Source organism: Theobroma cacao, chromosome 3, assembly GCF_053813885.1.
Source record: "Theobroma cacao isolate CCN51 chromosome 3, ASM5381388v1, whole genome shotgun sequence".
NCBI classification, from domain to species: Eukaryota; Viridiplantae; Streptophyta; class Magnoliopsida; order Malvales; family Malvaceae; genus Theobroma; species Theobroma cacao.
In genome coordinates, this window is record NC_142641.1 from 31,288,134 (window position 1) to 31,299,913 (window position 11,780).

Below are 11,780 nucleotides of genomic sequence, written 5' to 3' on the forward strand. Positions count from 1 at the left end.
TCGCAATAATTGGTAGCTAAATGTCCTCATCATCATCATTCCGTCAAGGGAACAGCTTTTACTTCTTTAGAAATTGGTAATCACATTTCATAAAAGGGAATAAAATTTTCTTTTCTGCTAAAAATATCCAAAAAGGAGGAAAAACAGAAGAAAGGAAGAAAGAAAAACCAGGCGCCCTTTAAGGGGCAAGACAACTTCCTTAATGAAGTGACTCAACATAAAACTCTATAGATAGATAATAATAGAGTTAAAAGAAAAAAAAAAAAAAAAGGAGGATCTTGCTTGTCTAGATAATGACACTGATATTTGTAACAACAACTCTTCTCATTTGCAACATTGCAGTGCTAACTGATAAATGAGTTTTAGCCATCCGATCCTGCTACAGGATTTGGAATCAGTTGTTTACCCCTGCAAGAAATGGGTCCAATCATTGTACTATAGCCCAGCCTGCTTTCTCATTTCCTCACAATTCATGGCTGCTTCTTGTGTCTCACAAACTTTCCCTTCAGGCCTTCCATGTCTAAATGGAAATGTGGGAAGACTTTGACTAAAAACTTAAAAAGTGGCACTGACCAGACACTAAAGGTTCACCACTCCAAAAAGGTCCAGAGCAGAGCACATTCTGACAACTTGCCCCTTTAATGATAATAGCAAAGTGTTACAAGGAATTGACCAAAAGCAGTCAAGATATATGAAAAATATATGAAGGGAAAAAATTGGAATGAGGAAAACCTCAAAATTGGTTTACAGTCCACATTCAGATAAGCCTGAATTGAGTACATAGAGAAAAGATATACTATTTGACCAGAGAAAACATAAGTAAAAAAAAGAAAATGAGAATCATGCTATGAAGTTTTCTGAAAGAGGGTGGCCCAATCTAAAACTCTTTTTCTATTATGAGAAGAAAATAGGCTAATCAATGGTCAGATACTGATGCTGGATCACAACCCGCCTGTCACTTGCTGAGATGCATGGCCATCAGTTTCTTGGGTTAACTAGAAACAATTGTATTTCAAATAAGATCAATCTAGAGCTTCCTCAATTTACTAATCCGCTCACTCCATGGATGTCGTATTACTTTCGCCAGCAACCCAATACCTTTTGACTGCAAATAGTATCTTTTCTGAGACAAGAGGACCATCCTCATGATCCACCATTCGTGTATTCCATCTCATTCCTCCCACAATTTTCTTTACCTTCATTAGCTCATCCACTTGATCACGGATAATGACTGTCCCTTCAGGCCGTAAAATTCTATCCATCTCCAGAAGAATGTCCTCAACATTACATCTGCAACAGTAACATGCACGTATAAGATCCCAAAGAAGTTAGAAGGTTCTTTGCTGCCATAAAAATGGTGCGCATGTGCATAGCTGAATTCAATCTACAGCAAAATATGGACTGAAGATGCTTTCGAGGCAAAGCCATTTGAAAATCCAGTGGAGTTAAGATGCTCCATTAAATGCATATCCCAACTGCTGAGTTCTTCAATTGGTACTAATAAAAATACATTATCGTCTATCAGAACAAAGTGAGGTCTAGTGTTAGCGAAGACTTACTTATTCTTATACAAGCTGAAAATACTCTTCGCATGAATGAGGTCATATGTCCTAGGATATGTGGAGAAAGCTTCACACCTAGCATAAAAGACAGCGTTAATTATACAATAATGAAAACCTTACAGAAGAATAGATGTCAAAGCTGTAGTAACTTGATTTGAACTTCAATAAATCCTTTTTCAATTCCCAAATCTTCCATAAAGAATCCAAAACATCAACCTAAAAGGATGTAAATGTAGTTTGCAAGGTGAATCATATCAAAAGTTGAATCCCTTAAAAAATAGTAAAGAAAGTCACTTTAATAAAAAAAAAAGGTTCACAAAGTCGAGGTTAATTTGCATCAGAAAAAAAATGAGGACATGAACTTTCATGGGCAGTTGGGCACATAAAAACAGAAATATTGATAAACATTAACTCTGGCATGCAGACCAAGTTTGCGTGGTTTAGGTTGCATAATCTGAGAATTACATACAAGGTTGGAGGCACCCTCCAAAACAACTGACATTCATTTCAATCATGATCTTTTTCAAAGATAATATTTTAAGAACCAAGAGCCAGGTTGTCAGTGATTCATTTCATAAAGAACTTCAATGACTTTTCAATGCCATGCACTTGAAATTCTAGGCATTCCTGTCAAGACAATGACAAGCACAAGCTACCATGGATGGTAACAGCCTGCAGGATCCTGGCCGAGAAAGATTAGTGAAATTAAAATCTGAACCTGTTCCTCTATCTTCCTGCTTATTACAAAGATAAACAAGAGGTACAAAGTTTGAAAGGCCACTAGAGTTTTAAATGGGATAAAACTGACAAGGACCATTTCTTCTTTTGCCCCTGTATTTTTCAACCTTTTCTACTTCTTCCTTCTGTTTAATGCACAGGCCAGACAAAATGAACATGGAAAAGAAATAGAAAGAAAAAGGAAATAAATTTTTCCTACTTCTGCAATCTGTCAACAATTTAAATCACAGGCCTGCCATCCAAGTATTGCAGTTAAATTCACTATTCTCCAGCACCAGATAAATGCACTATGAATTCAAAGCACCATTAACAGAAAGAGAAACCATGATCAATAGATTAGATTTCTTGCTTTATCTGTAGTATTTCCAATACACTACTGCTTAGAATGAATGTACTTCGGGAAATAGCTCAGTCCATAAAAGGATAGGAAAGTGACTGGTTGGGCTCAGATTCAAATGTTGCCCAAGGGAAAAAGGAAGGAATAATTTGTTTTGAGTAGTAGCATTATTGAATTTTCAGCTTCTGTAAGAGGAAAGAAGAAAATAATCATAGTTTAGGTGAAGGCAAAAGGGACTGAGAGAATATTTGGAAGCCAGACATAAAACAGTGATTCCTAATGTGACTGCAGGAAGGATAGGTAAGAAAAAAGCTACTTGTAAGTTAATAGTGGCTGAAACAATGAGCAGGAAGCAATTAGAAAATGATCCGAAAAATTGAAACAACAACCAGTACCAGTCTCAAGTAGGATCTGAGTTGACAATGCCAGAAAGGCAAGGGGAAAACCAAAAATATAAGAATAATTGGACTAGCAAGGGAATAAATGCTTATATTTCATCGAAAGCTAGCATTATAGAGCAGAATGGTAAAACATATTCCTTTTGTCAATTCTAAAGAGTTTAGATGAGATCTTTTCGAGTTGATAGTAAGGTTTGCCATGGTGAGTTTAATGATTATTCACATCAAACCCAGTCTAAGAAATAATAATAGCAAAGCAATTGAAAAATGAAAGAGAAATTAATGTCACAGGAGTTACCAGTCATGATATATGCCAATCAATCCACGTTCATAAATAATACCCAGTGTATCTTTCTCAGCTATTGTTGGCATAACATTCATAACCCACAATTTTGGAGATTCAAGGGCAGCAGCAAAACTTCCTAGACCAGCATTCATGTCCATGATGTTGCGATACCTCCCTGAGTCAATGATACTGTTAATCCTCTTATAAGCATTAACATGTTTCTTCCATAACCGCACATCCTCCTGATATGTCTCAACAGATACTCCAGGGATGGATCCGCTAGATATTCTGAAAGGGACAGCATTAAGTCTCTCAGGAAATTGCTTCCATTCTCCACCAGCAACTTCATCTGGCCCACTTGTCTCAGGATAAGGAGTTGCACATGCTTCTGTTTTCTTGTACCTATGTTCCAGGAAAACAATAAAAAGATTCTTCTAAACATGCAATATAATGCCATATTCAAATATTATTTAAGTTGATATGTTTCATTTGCTTCCTTTCCAAAATCACAAAGTAAACAAACGTTATGGCCAGGGATAGGCAAGTGATGACTAGAAACTAAATGAAAGGGATAATAGGGACAAATAACATTGCTGCCTCATATTATTTGAAGAATAGCATGAAGCAATTCAGAGAGTAACAAGCAGAGGAAACTTAGGCCCACAGATTTTTGTGCTCAAGTCATAGCAAGCTTTGACTTGCTGCAGTAAGAGCAGGTGCACCTAACTTTTCCAGAAAGTATGATTTATATTCAGCCAATAAGCATAAAATAAATTTGGCGAGTTAATGGAATGAAAGCTATACCAGACATCATCTGGATTTCTCATTTCACATGCAGTAAGTTTGGCATCTTGCTGGCGACATAAATCATAATTTGTTCTTTTCCTCCAGACAGCAATCTCACCCATCTCATGCTTCTTTTCCCAGCAAAGGAGCTTTGCAATCTCTTCAATCTTCCTTTGTTCCTCCTCCAATTCCTCTTTAGGGCGCTGCCATGATTGGTAATTATTCCTCCAGTTGATGGGAGGACCAGAAAGCACCCAGTAACCACCAGGTCTAAGAACTCGATCAACTTCCATCATGTAAATTCCATCTGCAGAAAGACATCCAATCACAATGCTATAGATGATATTATTAACCTAATAGATATAAATAATGATTGTTAAATAAAAAGAGAAAAAAAGAAACCATTAAACGCGAACTGCATTGGTATAGGAAAAAAGCACAAAAATAAAAACTATATCACTAGTAACAAATCTGGTAGTCAAAATTGTTACAACTAGATGTAAGCATATGACTTCTTTTAAACCAGCATTAACTTTTTTTTAAAAAAAAAATTTAAACCAGCATTAACTTAAAAGTTGGTATATACTTGACTCAACTAATGGACAAAAGAAGCCAACTTTAGAAAGTCTAAGCTGATCCAGCTGGACCATACTTTATACAGTTATTAACATATTTAATGGCCAAGAGAAAAATTATTATGTGTTGCACCTAGCCAGCCACAGACCTCTTAAGGAACACCTTAAAAGTCAGAAGTCAAAAACATTTTATCAATTTTTATCCTCACCATTTGCACCCCATGGAATCAAACAACGAGAACAGTGAGCCATGTCAAAGGCCCTTGAAGGATATGGCATCATTATAGTTCCCAGAACTCCAATAACAGCCGGCACACCTCTTTCCAAAGCAAATTGAACTTGCGCTTCATGAGAGTCTCTTGGTGCAAAGGACATTGTTATAACGTTCTTTTTGAATAGATATGCACCCAGACTTGCAACCTGAACACCATACCAGGGAAATAAATTTACTACTACAAAATAAGATAGAAGCAATCTATCCAAATATTCCATAGAGAAGAACAAAAAAGAAGTAAACTGAAAATGCATAAGAACTCAGTGGTCAGAGGAAGAGCTGCTCACAAACATAGATGATCAACCTAGAAAACTAGACAAATAGGTAAAAAGACAAAAGGTTCGGAGTGGTTTCATACACCAAAGACAGTCAAGATTATAAATTACTGTTGCTGGTTAGCTGCAGTTTGATGATAGTAGACATTGTAAAACGATAAAAGTTTCAGTGATTTAATTTTTTCAGCATACTCCTTGATTCACATATTTGAATAGCTGACACAATATTTTGAGTTAAAAGGTGTTGAGAACTGAAAAGTGAGAAGAAAATCTACTTAGTTCAAAACTGCAAAAAAAATTCTGCCCAAACCATTATAACAATTTCTATTGCTCAAATAACACTATTGAACATGGCTTTCTAGCCTTTTTAATATACATCCTATTATTACTTCATAATTTATGTAGAATTTGAGTATTATAAAGGAAAAGTTAGAAATCGAATGGTTTTAAAATCCAATATTTGCAGTCATCAAACAAGTTAAGTGAATTTCATTCTTAAATTTCAGTACACTGTACAATATTTATTATCTGATTTCAAAGCTTATAGTAGTCATGATTAACAATTCAACACATAATTTCTTTAATGCTAATTTTTCTGTTACAACAAGTAGCATGTTAGTTGAAAAATAGAAGAGAACATTAAAAAAAATGAAACCTGATGTAAAATTTAACTTACCCCACATCCAGTATCTAATGCAGTTCTGACCATCCCATTGTCTAATGGGATCACAGATGCAAGTTCGTTAATATATGTATCTGCTCCTTGAGGAAACTGTGTTCCTCCACCTGGGAACCTAAAGACATTTCCCTCATATTGAATCCAGTTCTGTACAGCCTTCTCAACTGTCAAGCTCTTATAAGGAGCATTTGCATAGGGCACATAGTCTCTACTCTTTGGCCATGGAAATGGGGTTGCATATCCTTTAGGTGCTGGAACAAGGCAATGCAGTTTCTCCTCTTCAGGAGGGCAATGCCGTTCCCTATAGTTCATATTTTCTCGCGGAAACATCATTGCTCTCATTTGATCTTGACAAGGTGTGTAATCAACATACTTATCATCACAAGGCTGGAAATCTTTGGCTGCTGAGTCTGAACCATCAATTGTCGCAGTATCACCACCATGATGAGTCTCATAATTAAGATTGGAAAGGATGCTGCAATCAGTTTGTCTGGTGATTTCTGAGGCTATCCTGTCACCCTTGCCAAAACCACTTCGCTGCCACGCACCCAATATAAAGAAGAAACAGCATAAACCAACCACTATAAAAATAGACACCGAGCTCCTGGTTTTCAGTTCCCCGGTGTTCCCTTTAGTTGCCATGACTGCTACCTACAATGGAAGAAAAAAAAAAGGAAGAAAAACCTCAATAAATGCTAGATAAAACTACATCTAAACATAAAAAGAATACAATTAAATCCCAGGTTACGCGTCATGACAGTTGAAATACAATTAGAGTCTTATTGTTACAGATATAAGTAAGATGGAAAGAAACAAAACAATCAGCCATGGAAAGATATGGATTTGATCAAACAAGATAACATACTCAAAAATCCTTGATTATCTAATCTAAAGGTTGAAAAATTTAACCATATAAAGAAGTAGTTATCAGTCCACAAGCAAAAGTGATCATTCATATTAGATATATACCTCCAAAAAGATCAAAGTGATCAAGTGGGTTTGGAGAGATTGAATGAAAAGTCAAAGCTTTGATGGCATTCAAAAACACAGGTTGAAGCTTTTGAATGGATCAAAGTTCACAATTATGACTAGTTCAACAATGAACTAACTTTTTTAACTAAAACAAAGACCCATAACGAAAATGATTGAATGGACATGTTGTTAGAAAGCGAAAATGTAAAGAGAGAAGAATATTAAGGAGCCAAAGTTCTTACAGATCACAGAACAGAAGAAGAGAATGAAAATGGGACTTAGAGGAATCCAATTGTGATTAAATCATGATCGTAGGTTCTGTCTTTCTTTTTATAGCATACGGGTTTGTTGCAGTGTGGGAGGAGATTCCTAGGAAGACAAAAAAGGGGTTGCCTGAATTTGTTGTTGGTTATGTTAGTTCGTTGAGAATCTCGCTCTCTGTTTTTCGGAGGAAACTACGAACTTGTTCTGTTCAATTAGAATACCCCACATTTTTTGGTTTGAAATTAAGAAATTCGTAATTAATGTGGTTTTAAAAAATTATGAAATTCGTAATTAATTCTGGACACAATACTATTTTGTAATTTGGGGACCAAAAATATCGAATGTGGAGAGTGGGATTTGAACCCACGCCCTTTCGGACCAGAACCTTAATCTGGCGCCTTAGACCAACTCGGCCATCTCCACCACCTTGTAATGATCTGATTTTGTTTCTATATTTATAAGTCTACAGATAGCTTTTACGTTGTTAAATCATTATCATAATTACTTTTGGCTTCTGAATGTGAATAGAAAGTCCTGAGACCAATGATGGGAGAAGCAGAGGGAATAACCGGAAGAAGAAGATAAGCGATTTTTTTAGCTAGTAATTGCTCAAAGGCAGAATCATTGGATTATAGGATTGTTAATCTCAAGCGACTTGAGAAAGTTTGTTGCTTCAACAGCCGAAAGGCTTATCTAAATGTAATGCATGTTTCAAGTACGTCACGTAGTAACAGGACAACTACCTATCCGTTCTTTGTTCTATCTCATGCACTGCCCTAGTTGTTTGCCTCAATCTTTTAACATATCTCACACTGCTTTGTTTTAGATGCATTGGGCATACGCTATTTACCTGACTTACCACTTTGATTGTAGTCATCTAGTTGGCAAGTTGGAGTATCTCTCTCCAGTAAGCTTTGCATCAGTTAAGATTACGGCTAGGATTTTAACAGTGCACTTAGCTGATCGGCTCTAACTCTTCTCAACTCTTGTGCTTCATTTAATTTCCTTTCCCAAAAGCCCAGGGCTATTTCATTGATTTACTATTTGAAAAACAAAATGTGGTTTCCATTCATCAACGACAGATATATAGAGGATTGAAATAAACATTGCAGTAAAGCGAGATATTGATCTAAATGGTAATCTAGAGAATATTCACCATCATCTGCTGCCTGCAGACCACCCTTTAGTTGTCTACTAGAGCGTCCTTGCTAAGCTTCCATGTCAAGCTGCTTCTATCTGTTTTTCCGTCATAAAATACTTCAGTTCATTGCTGTCATGCTGCACCCTTCCAGTAATCTCCAAGCACAAGCCATTGGCTGGGCTCTTACTTGGCTGTTTACTCTTAGAAGGTTTCTTGCTGGGGGCTGGATTTAGAAAGACTGGTTGCACTCTAAGGTTTGGATTAGGTTTAATCCTGTTCATTTCTCTTTCATCTGGTGGCCGAAGAAGTATCCTGTTCTCTGATTCTAGTTCTGAAACTTCATCTTCATTCAATAGGACCTGAAAATATAAGTACCGAAAATGGTAAATATCTATATGTGGCCAACAACAATTAATGGGCAAAAGAAAAAACCAAAGCAGTTAAAAGCTACTGAGGAAGAATTTTTCAGAAGTCAGATAACGTGAACGTTACAAGCATTAAAGACAAAAGTGACTACAAGAAAAAAGGGAGATTGTGGATGGGTTCGGGAAGAATCAATGCAATTGAAATGGCTAAGCAAAAAGGAAAGCTTTGAAATTTGTCAGTAAAATGCCTCTGTTCTTTTGCAACTTGCATGGTCAAATGCACCTTATAAGGATTCAAAAAGAAAAAGAAAGGAAAAAACTTTACAGGTAAAATAGACCATTGGAGTAGCCAATACCTTGCGCCCGACCAAATCAAAAGTCACAACCACTTTACTCCGTTTCAAGCGCTCAGCTTCTTCAATCTCCTCTTGTTTCTTCTTCAGAAGTTCCTTCTCCTGGGAGACAAAAAAGCAGTCCAAGCAAATTCACACAGCAATTACCCTCAATTTCAAAGAATTTGAGTTTGAAAACAAGTTAGGCACCTCTTTTGACAGCCAGCTGTTACTGTCAATCTCATAGTAGTCACTTTGGTCATCAATAACTGTTGTTCGCGCGGCAGAGTTTCTGTCATATTCAACAAGCCTTTTTGCATAAGCTTCAGCTGCTGCTTCAGCATCTGATAAGGGAGTGAAGCTTCCCTCTAAACCGGCATATGTACTCCCTTCTCTAAGCACTAGAGCACCACAGAAATTGCAAGGCCCCTCTCCCTCCTGCTCACATACTATCTTACCACAGGAAAGACAGTTACTAATCAGTCGGTGCCGACGAGCTTGGCACAAGCATGGTTTCCCCTGCTGAAAGACAATTGACCCTTTGGCTGCCTCAGCAAGTGAAACAACTTTACCAGCTTTCTTCTTTTTAGAATTACCTTGGTTTCCTTTATGATTATTTCTTGAATCGATAGCAGCATTCAGGGCTCTGTTTTCCTGAGTACCAGAAATAGCATTCTTTTTAGGTTCAGCCTGATGACTGGACCCTGTGGCCTCTTTTGGAGTTTTAAATTGTTTCTTAGTTCCACTGACAGAGCTTTCACCTGAAGGTGGTTTAACATAGGCTTGTAATTTTGAAGTTGGTATGGCTGAACTGCCACTGCAGGGATCTGTGTGACCTCTCCGCCGCAAGTACTCCTCAGTCACACTTTTTCCTGCTTCCTGGCCAATAAAATTCTGAAAAAAAAAACAAATGGAATTTAACACATGGAATACTTGCTATGGCTGCTGAGAAAAAGAACTGTCAATGAAGGTATAGAATTAAGACAGTAGAGCTTAACATAAGAACTATTGATAAAATGGTAACCTTTTGAATTAAAACTACAATGCTCCATAGAAAACCTTATGCTTAAACATAGCTAAAACCCCCTAAAGGAAAAAAGCGAAGAGAAAGAAAAGCACTAACTATTAAAATTTTAAAATGAGAGCATTCGCACTAGCATCACATTGATATGGTATGATCAAAAGAAAAAACCTGGAAGCTACAATATTAAAATTGTTTGAAAAGGGCACTTATCTCAAAGTCACACACCAATCTTTCTCAATTAAATAAAGAAACTTGACATGCTAATCCTTCGTTAGAATTTGACTTTAATGATTCTATAATGTAATGTAAGGATAATCAATCAAAATTTGTCATAATTCATCAATGGTTAATCCAAAAGGTTAATCATGACCACGTACTTCGGTGGATCATTCAAATTATCTAACAACATCTCTATTAACAAAAAGATTGAATCCCAGATCAACAGAAACCTCAACCACTATCCATTCTTCTAATTAAAAGCTAAAGACAAATTAAAATGATAAATGAACAAAGGAACCAATAAACCCAGAACTTGTAATTTGACCAGAAGAAAACGATTAAGGAAAACAGGAGAGAGAGAGGAAAGAATTACATCAAGATATTCTTTGGCATCAAGGGGCTGAGCCATCTCGCAATAAGAGACTAAACCAGATATGATTTCCCCATCCAAATCCAAACCCAAACCCGTCTCCATCTTGTCACACAATTCCACCAATGCTTTCTCCAGCCAATCCCCTGGTGTCTCCATTCTTTGTTCCCCTCTCTCTCTCTGCAGAGAAGAAGACAACTAGGGTTTTCAAAAGGAAAAAAATACTACTAGTAAAGGATAAAGCTGGAAACGTATATGATTTTGATCAGCTGTTGGATTGAGAAGACAAGCAGGGCTCAAACAAGACCAAATTTTATTCAGGTTGGCGTGCAATAATCATTCCTGTTTAATTCGTGTTCAGTGAGTACTATCAGTTATATATAATTAAAAATCAACGCTACACGATACACATGATCTTGAGTACATATACAAATGGATACATTTAGGGAAAAAAATTTTTCCGGCCCTTAAAAATAAAATATTTTTAAAAATAACTTTTCAAATAAATTTAATTATTTTTAACTATCAGAAAAAATTTTGAAACAAAATATCCTTAATAAGACATTTTCGATGACGTGCACTCTCAAACAGATAAAAAATTAAAAAATAAATATGTGAAGAATTTCCGAACATTTACTTTTGTGCAAAATATCCAATTTTTTCCCCAGAAGCTTCTGCAAAACAAAATAATAGTTTTTCAAATATTTCGGACATAACATTTAGATAATACGAAAGGTGATATTAAATCGAACGAGGAACAGGTCGTGATGCATTGAAAGCTTCGAGAATGATGTGAAAGTAGAAATCCCTGATACGGTGGTGAATCGAAAAGAGAAAGATGTGAATCTGAAGCAAGAAATGGTCGTGCTACAGCAGACCATATGGTTTGTGTGATGACAGGGTTTTAGAGTTTGTGAAACTGAATAATGAATATGTGACACGACATGCTGGGAATATGTGACACGGCATGGTGATAATATGTGAGACGGGTGTGACACGGCAAGGTTTAGAGTGTGTGACACATCAAGGTGCTAATGTGTGAGATGGCACGGGGAGAATGTGACATGGGTGTGACATGGCAAGGTTCAGAGTGTGTGACACTCCATGGTCAGACGTGTGACAAGAGAAGGTTATAATGTGTAACACGGGTGTGACACGGTAGGGTTTAGAGTGTGTGACACGC

The 11,780-nt window shown here is 36.6% G+C and overlaps 2 protein-coding genes and 1 non-coding gene across 5 annotated transcripts; all 3 read right to left on the reverse strand.

Moving 5' to 3' along the window:
- Nucleotides 1-542: 542 nt before the first annotated feature.
- LOC18604664 (putative methyltransferase PMT2) lies at nucleotides 543-7,366 on the reverse strand. Of its 3 annotated transcripts, none has more exons than XM_007037256.3 (7): nucleotides 7,125-7,366; nucleotides 5,908-6,561; nucleotides 4,892-5,102; nucleotides 4,126-4,414; nucleotides 3,334-3,723; nucleotides 1,560-1,637; nucleotides 543-1,290 (listed from the first exon to the last, which is right to left on the reverse strand). In XM_007037256.3, exons 2-7 carry the CDS (start codon nucleotides 6,550-6,552, stop codon nucleotides 1,056-1,058), a joined length of 1,848 nt encoding a protein of 615 aa, XP_007037318.3. In that variant the 5' UTR covers nucleotides 6,553-6,561; nucleotides 7,125-7,366; the 3' UTR covers nucleotides 543-1,055. The 3 variants fall into 3 exon arrangements, with proteins under 3 accessions (XP_007037318.3, XP_017973422.2, XP_017973421.2); XM_018117933.2 differs by lacking the exon at nucleotides 7,125-7,366 and adding an exon at nucleotides 6,880-7,001; XM_018117932.2 differs by lacking the exon at nucleotides 7,125-7,366 and adding an exon at nucleotides 6,776-6,845.
- Nucleotides 7,367-7,488: 122 nt separating this feature from the next.
- On the reverse strand, nucleotides 7,489-7,569 carry TRNAL-AAG (transfer RNA leucine (anticodon AAG)). Its single transcript has one exon. It is a non-coding gene; the product is annotated as a tRNA-Leu (tRNA).
- Nucleotides 7,570-8,142: 573 nt separating this feature from the next.
- Nucleotides 8,143-10,966, reverse strand: LOC18604665 (transcription regulator/ zinc ion binding protein). The gene is made up of 4 exons (XM_007037257.3): nucleotides 10,601-10,966; nucleotides 9,195-9,878; nucleotides 9,009-9,107; nucleotides 8,143-8,646 (listed from the first exon to the last, which is right to left on the reverse strand). The coding sequence occupies exons 1-4, from the start codon at nucleotides 10,754-10,756 to the stop codon at nucleotides 8,368-8,370; spliced, it is 1,218 nt and encodes a 405-aa protein (XP_007037319.2). The 5' UTR covers nucleotides 10,757-10,966; the 3' UTR covers nucleotides 8,143-8,367.
- Between the last annotated feature and the right edge of the window lie 814 nt (nucleotides 10,967-11,780).

What these genes read in the sequence shown, in the direction of transcription:
- LOC18604664 (XM_007037256.3), bottom strand. Translation starts at nt 6,552, where the DNA reads ATGGCAACTAAAGGGAACACCGGGGAACTGAAAACCAGGAGCTCGGTG. An exon ending in CATTAGATACTGGATGTGGG is followed by an intron (nt 5,103 to 5,907) that starts GTAAGTTAAATT and finishes TATGGTGTTCAG; the next exon opens with GTTGCAAGTCTGGGTGCATA. An exon ending in TTCAGCTTGTATAAGAATAA is followed by an intron (nt 1,291 to 1,559) that starts GTAAGTCTTCGC and finishes TTACTGTTGCAG; the next exon opens with ATGTAATGTTGAGGACATTC.
- LOC18604665 (XM_007037257.3), bottom strand. Translation starts at nt 10,756, where the DNA reads ATGGAGACACCAGGGGATTGGCTGGAGAAAGCATTGGTGGAATTGTGT. An exon ending in ATGCCAAAGAATATCTTGAT is followed by an intron (nt 9,879 to 10,600) that starts GTAATTCTTTCC and finishes TTTTTTTTTCAG; the next exon opens with AATTTTATTGGCCAGGAAGC. An exon ending in TTGATTTGGTCGGGCGCAAG is followed by an intron (nt 8,647 to 9,008) that starts GTATTGGCTACT and finishes TTATATTTTCAG; the next exon opens with GTCCTATTGAATGAAGATGA.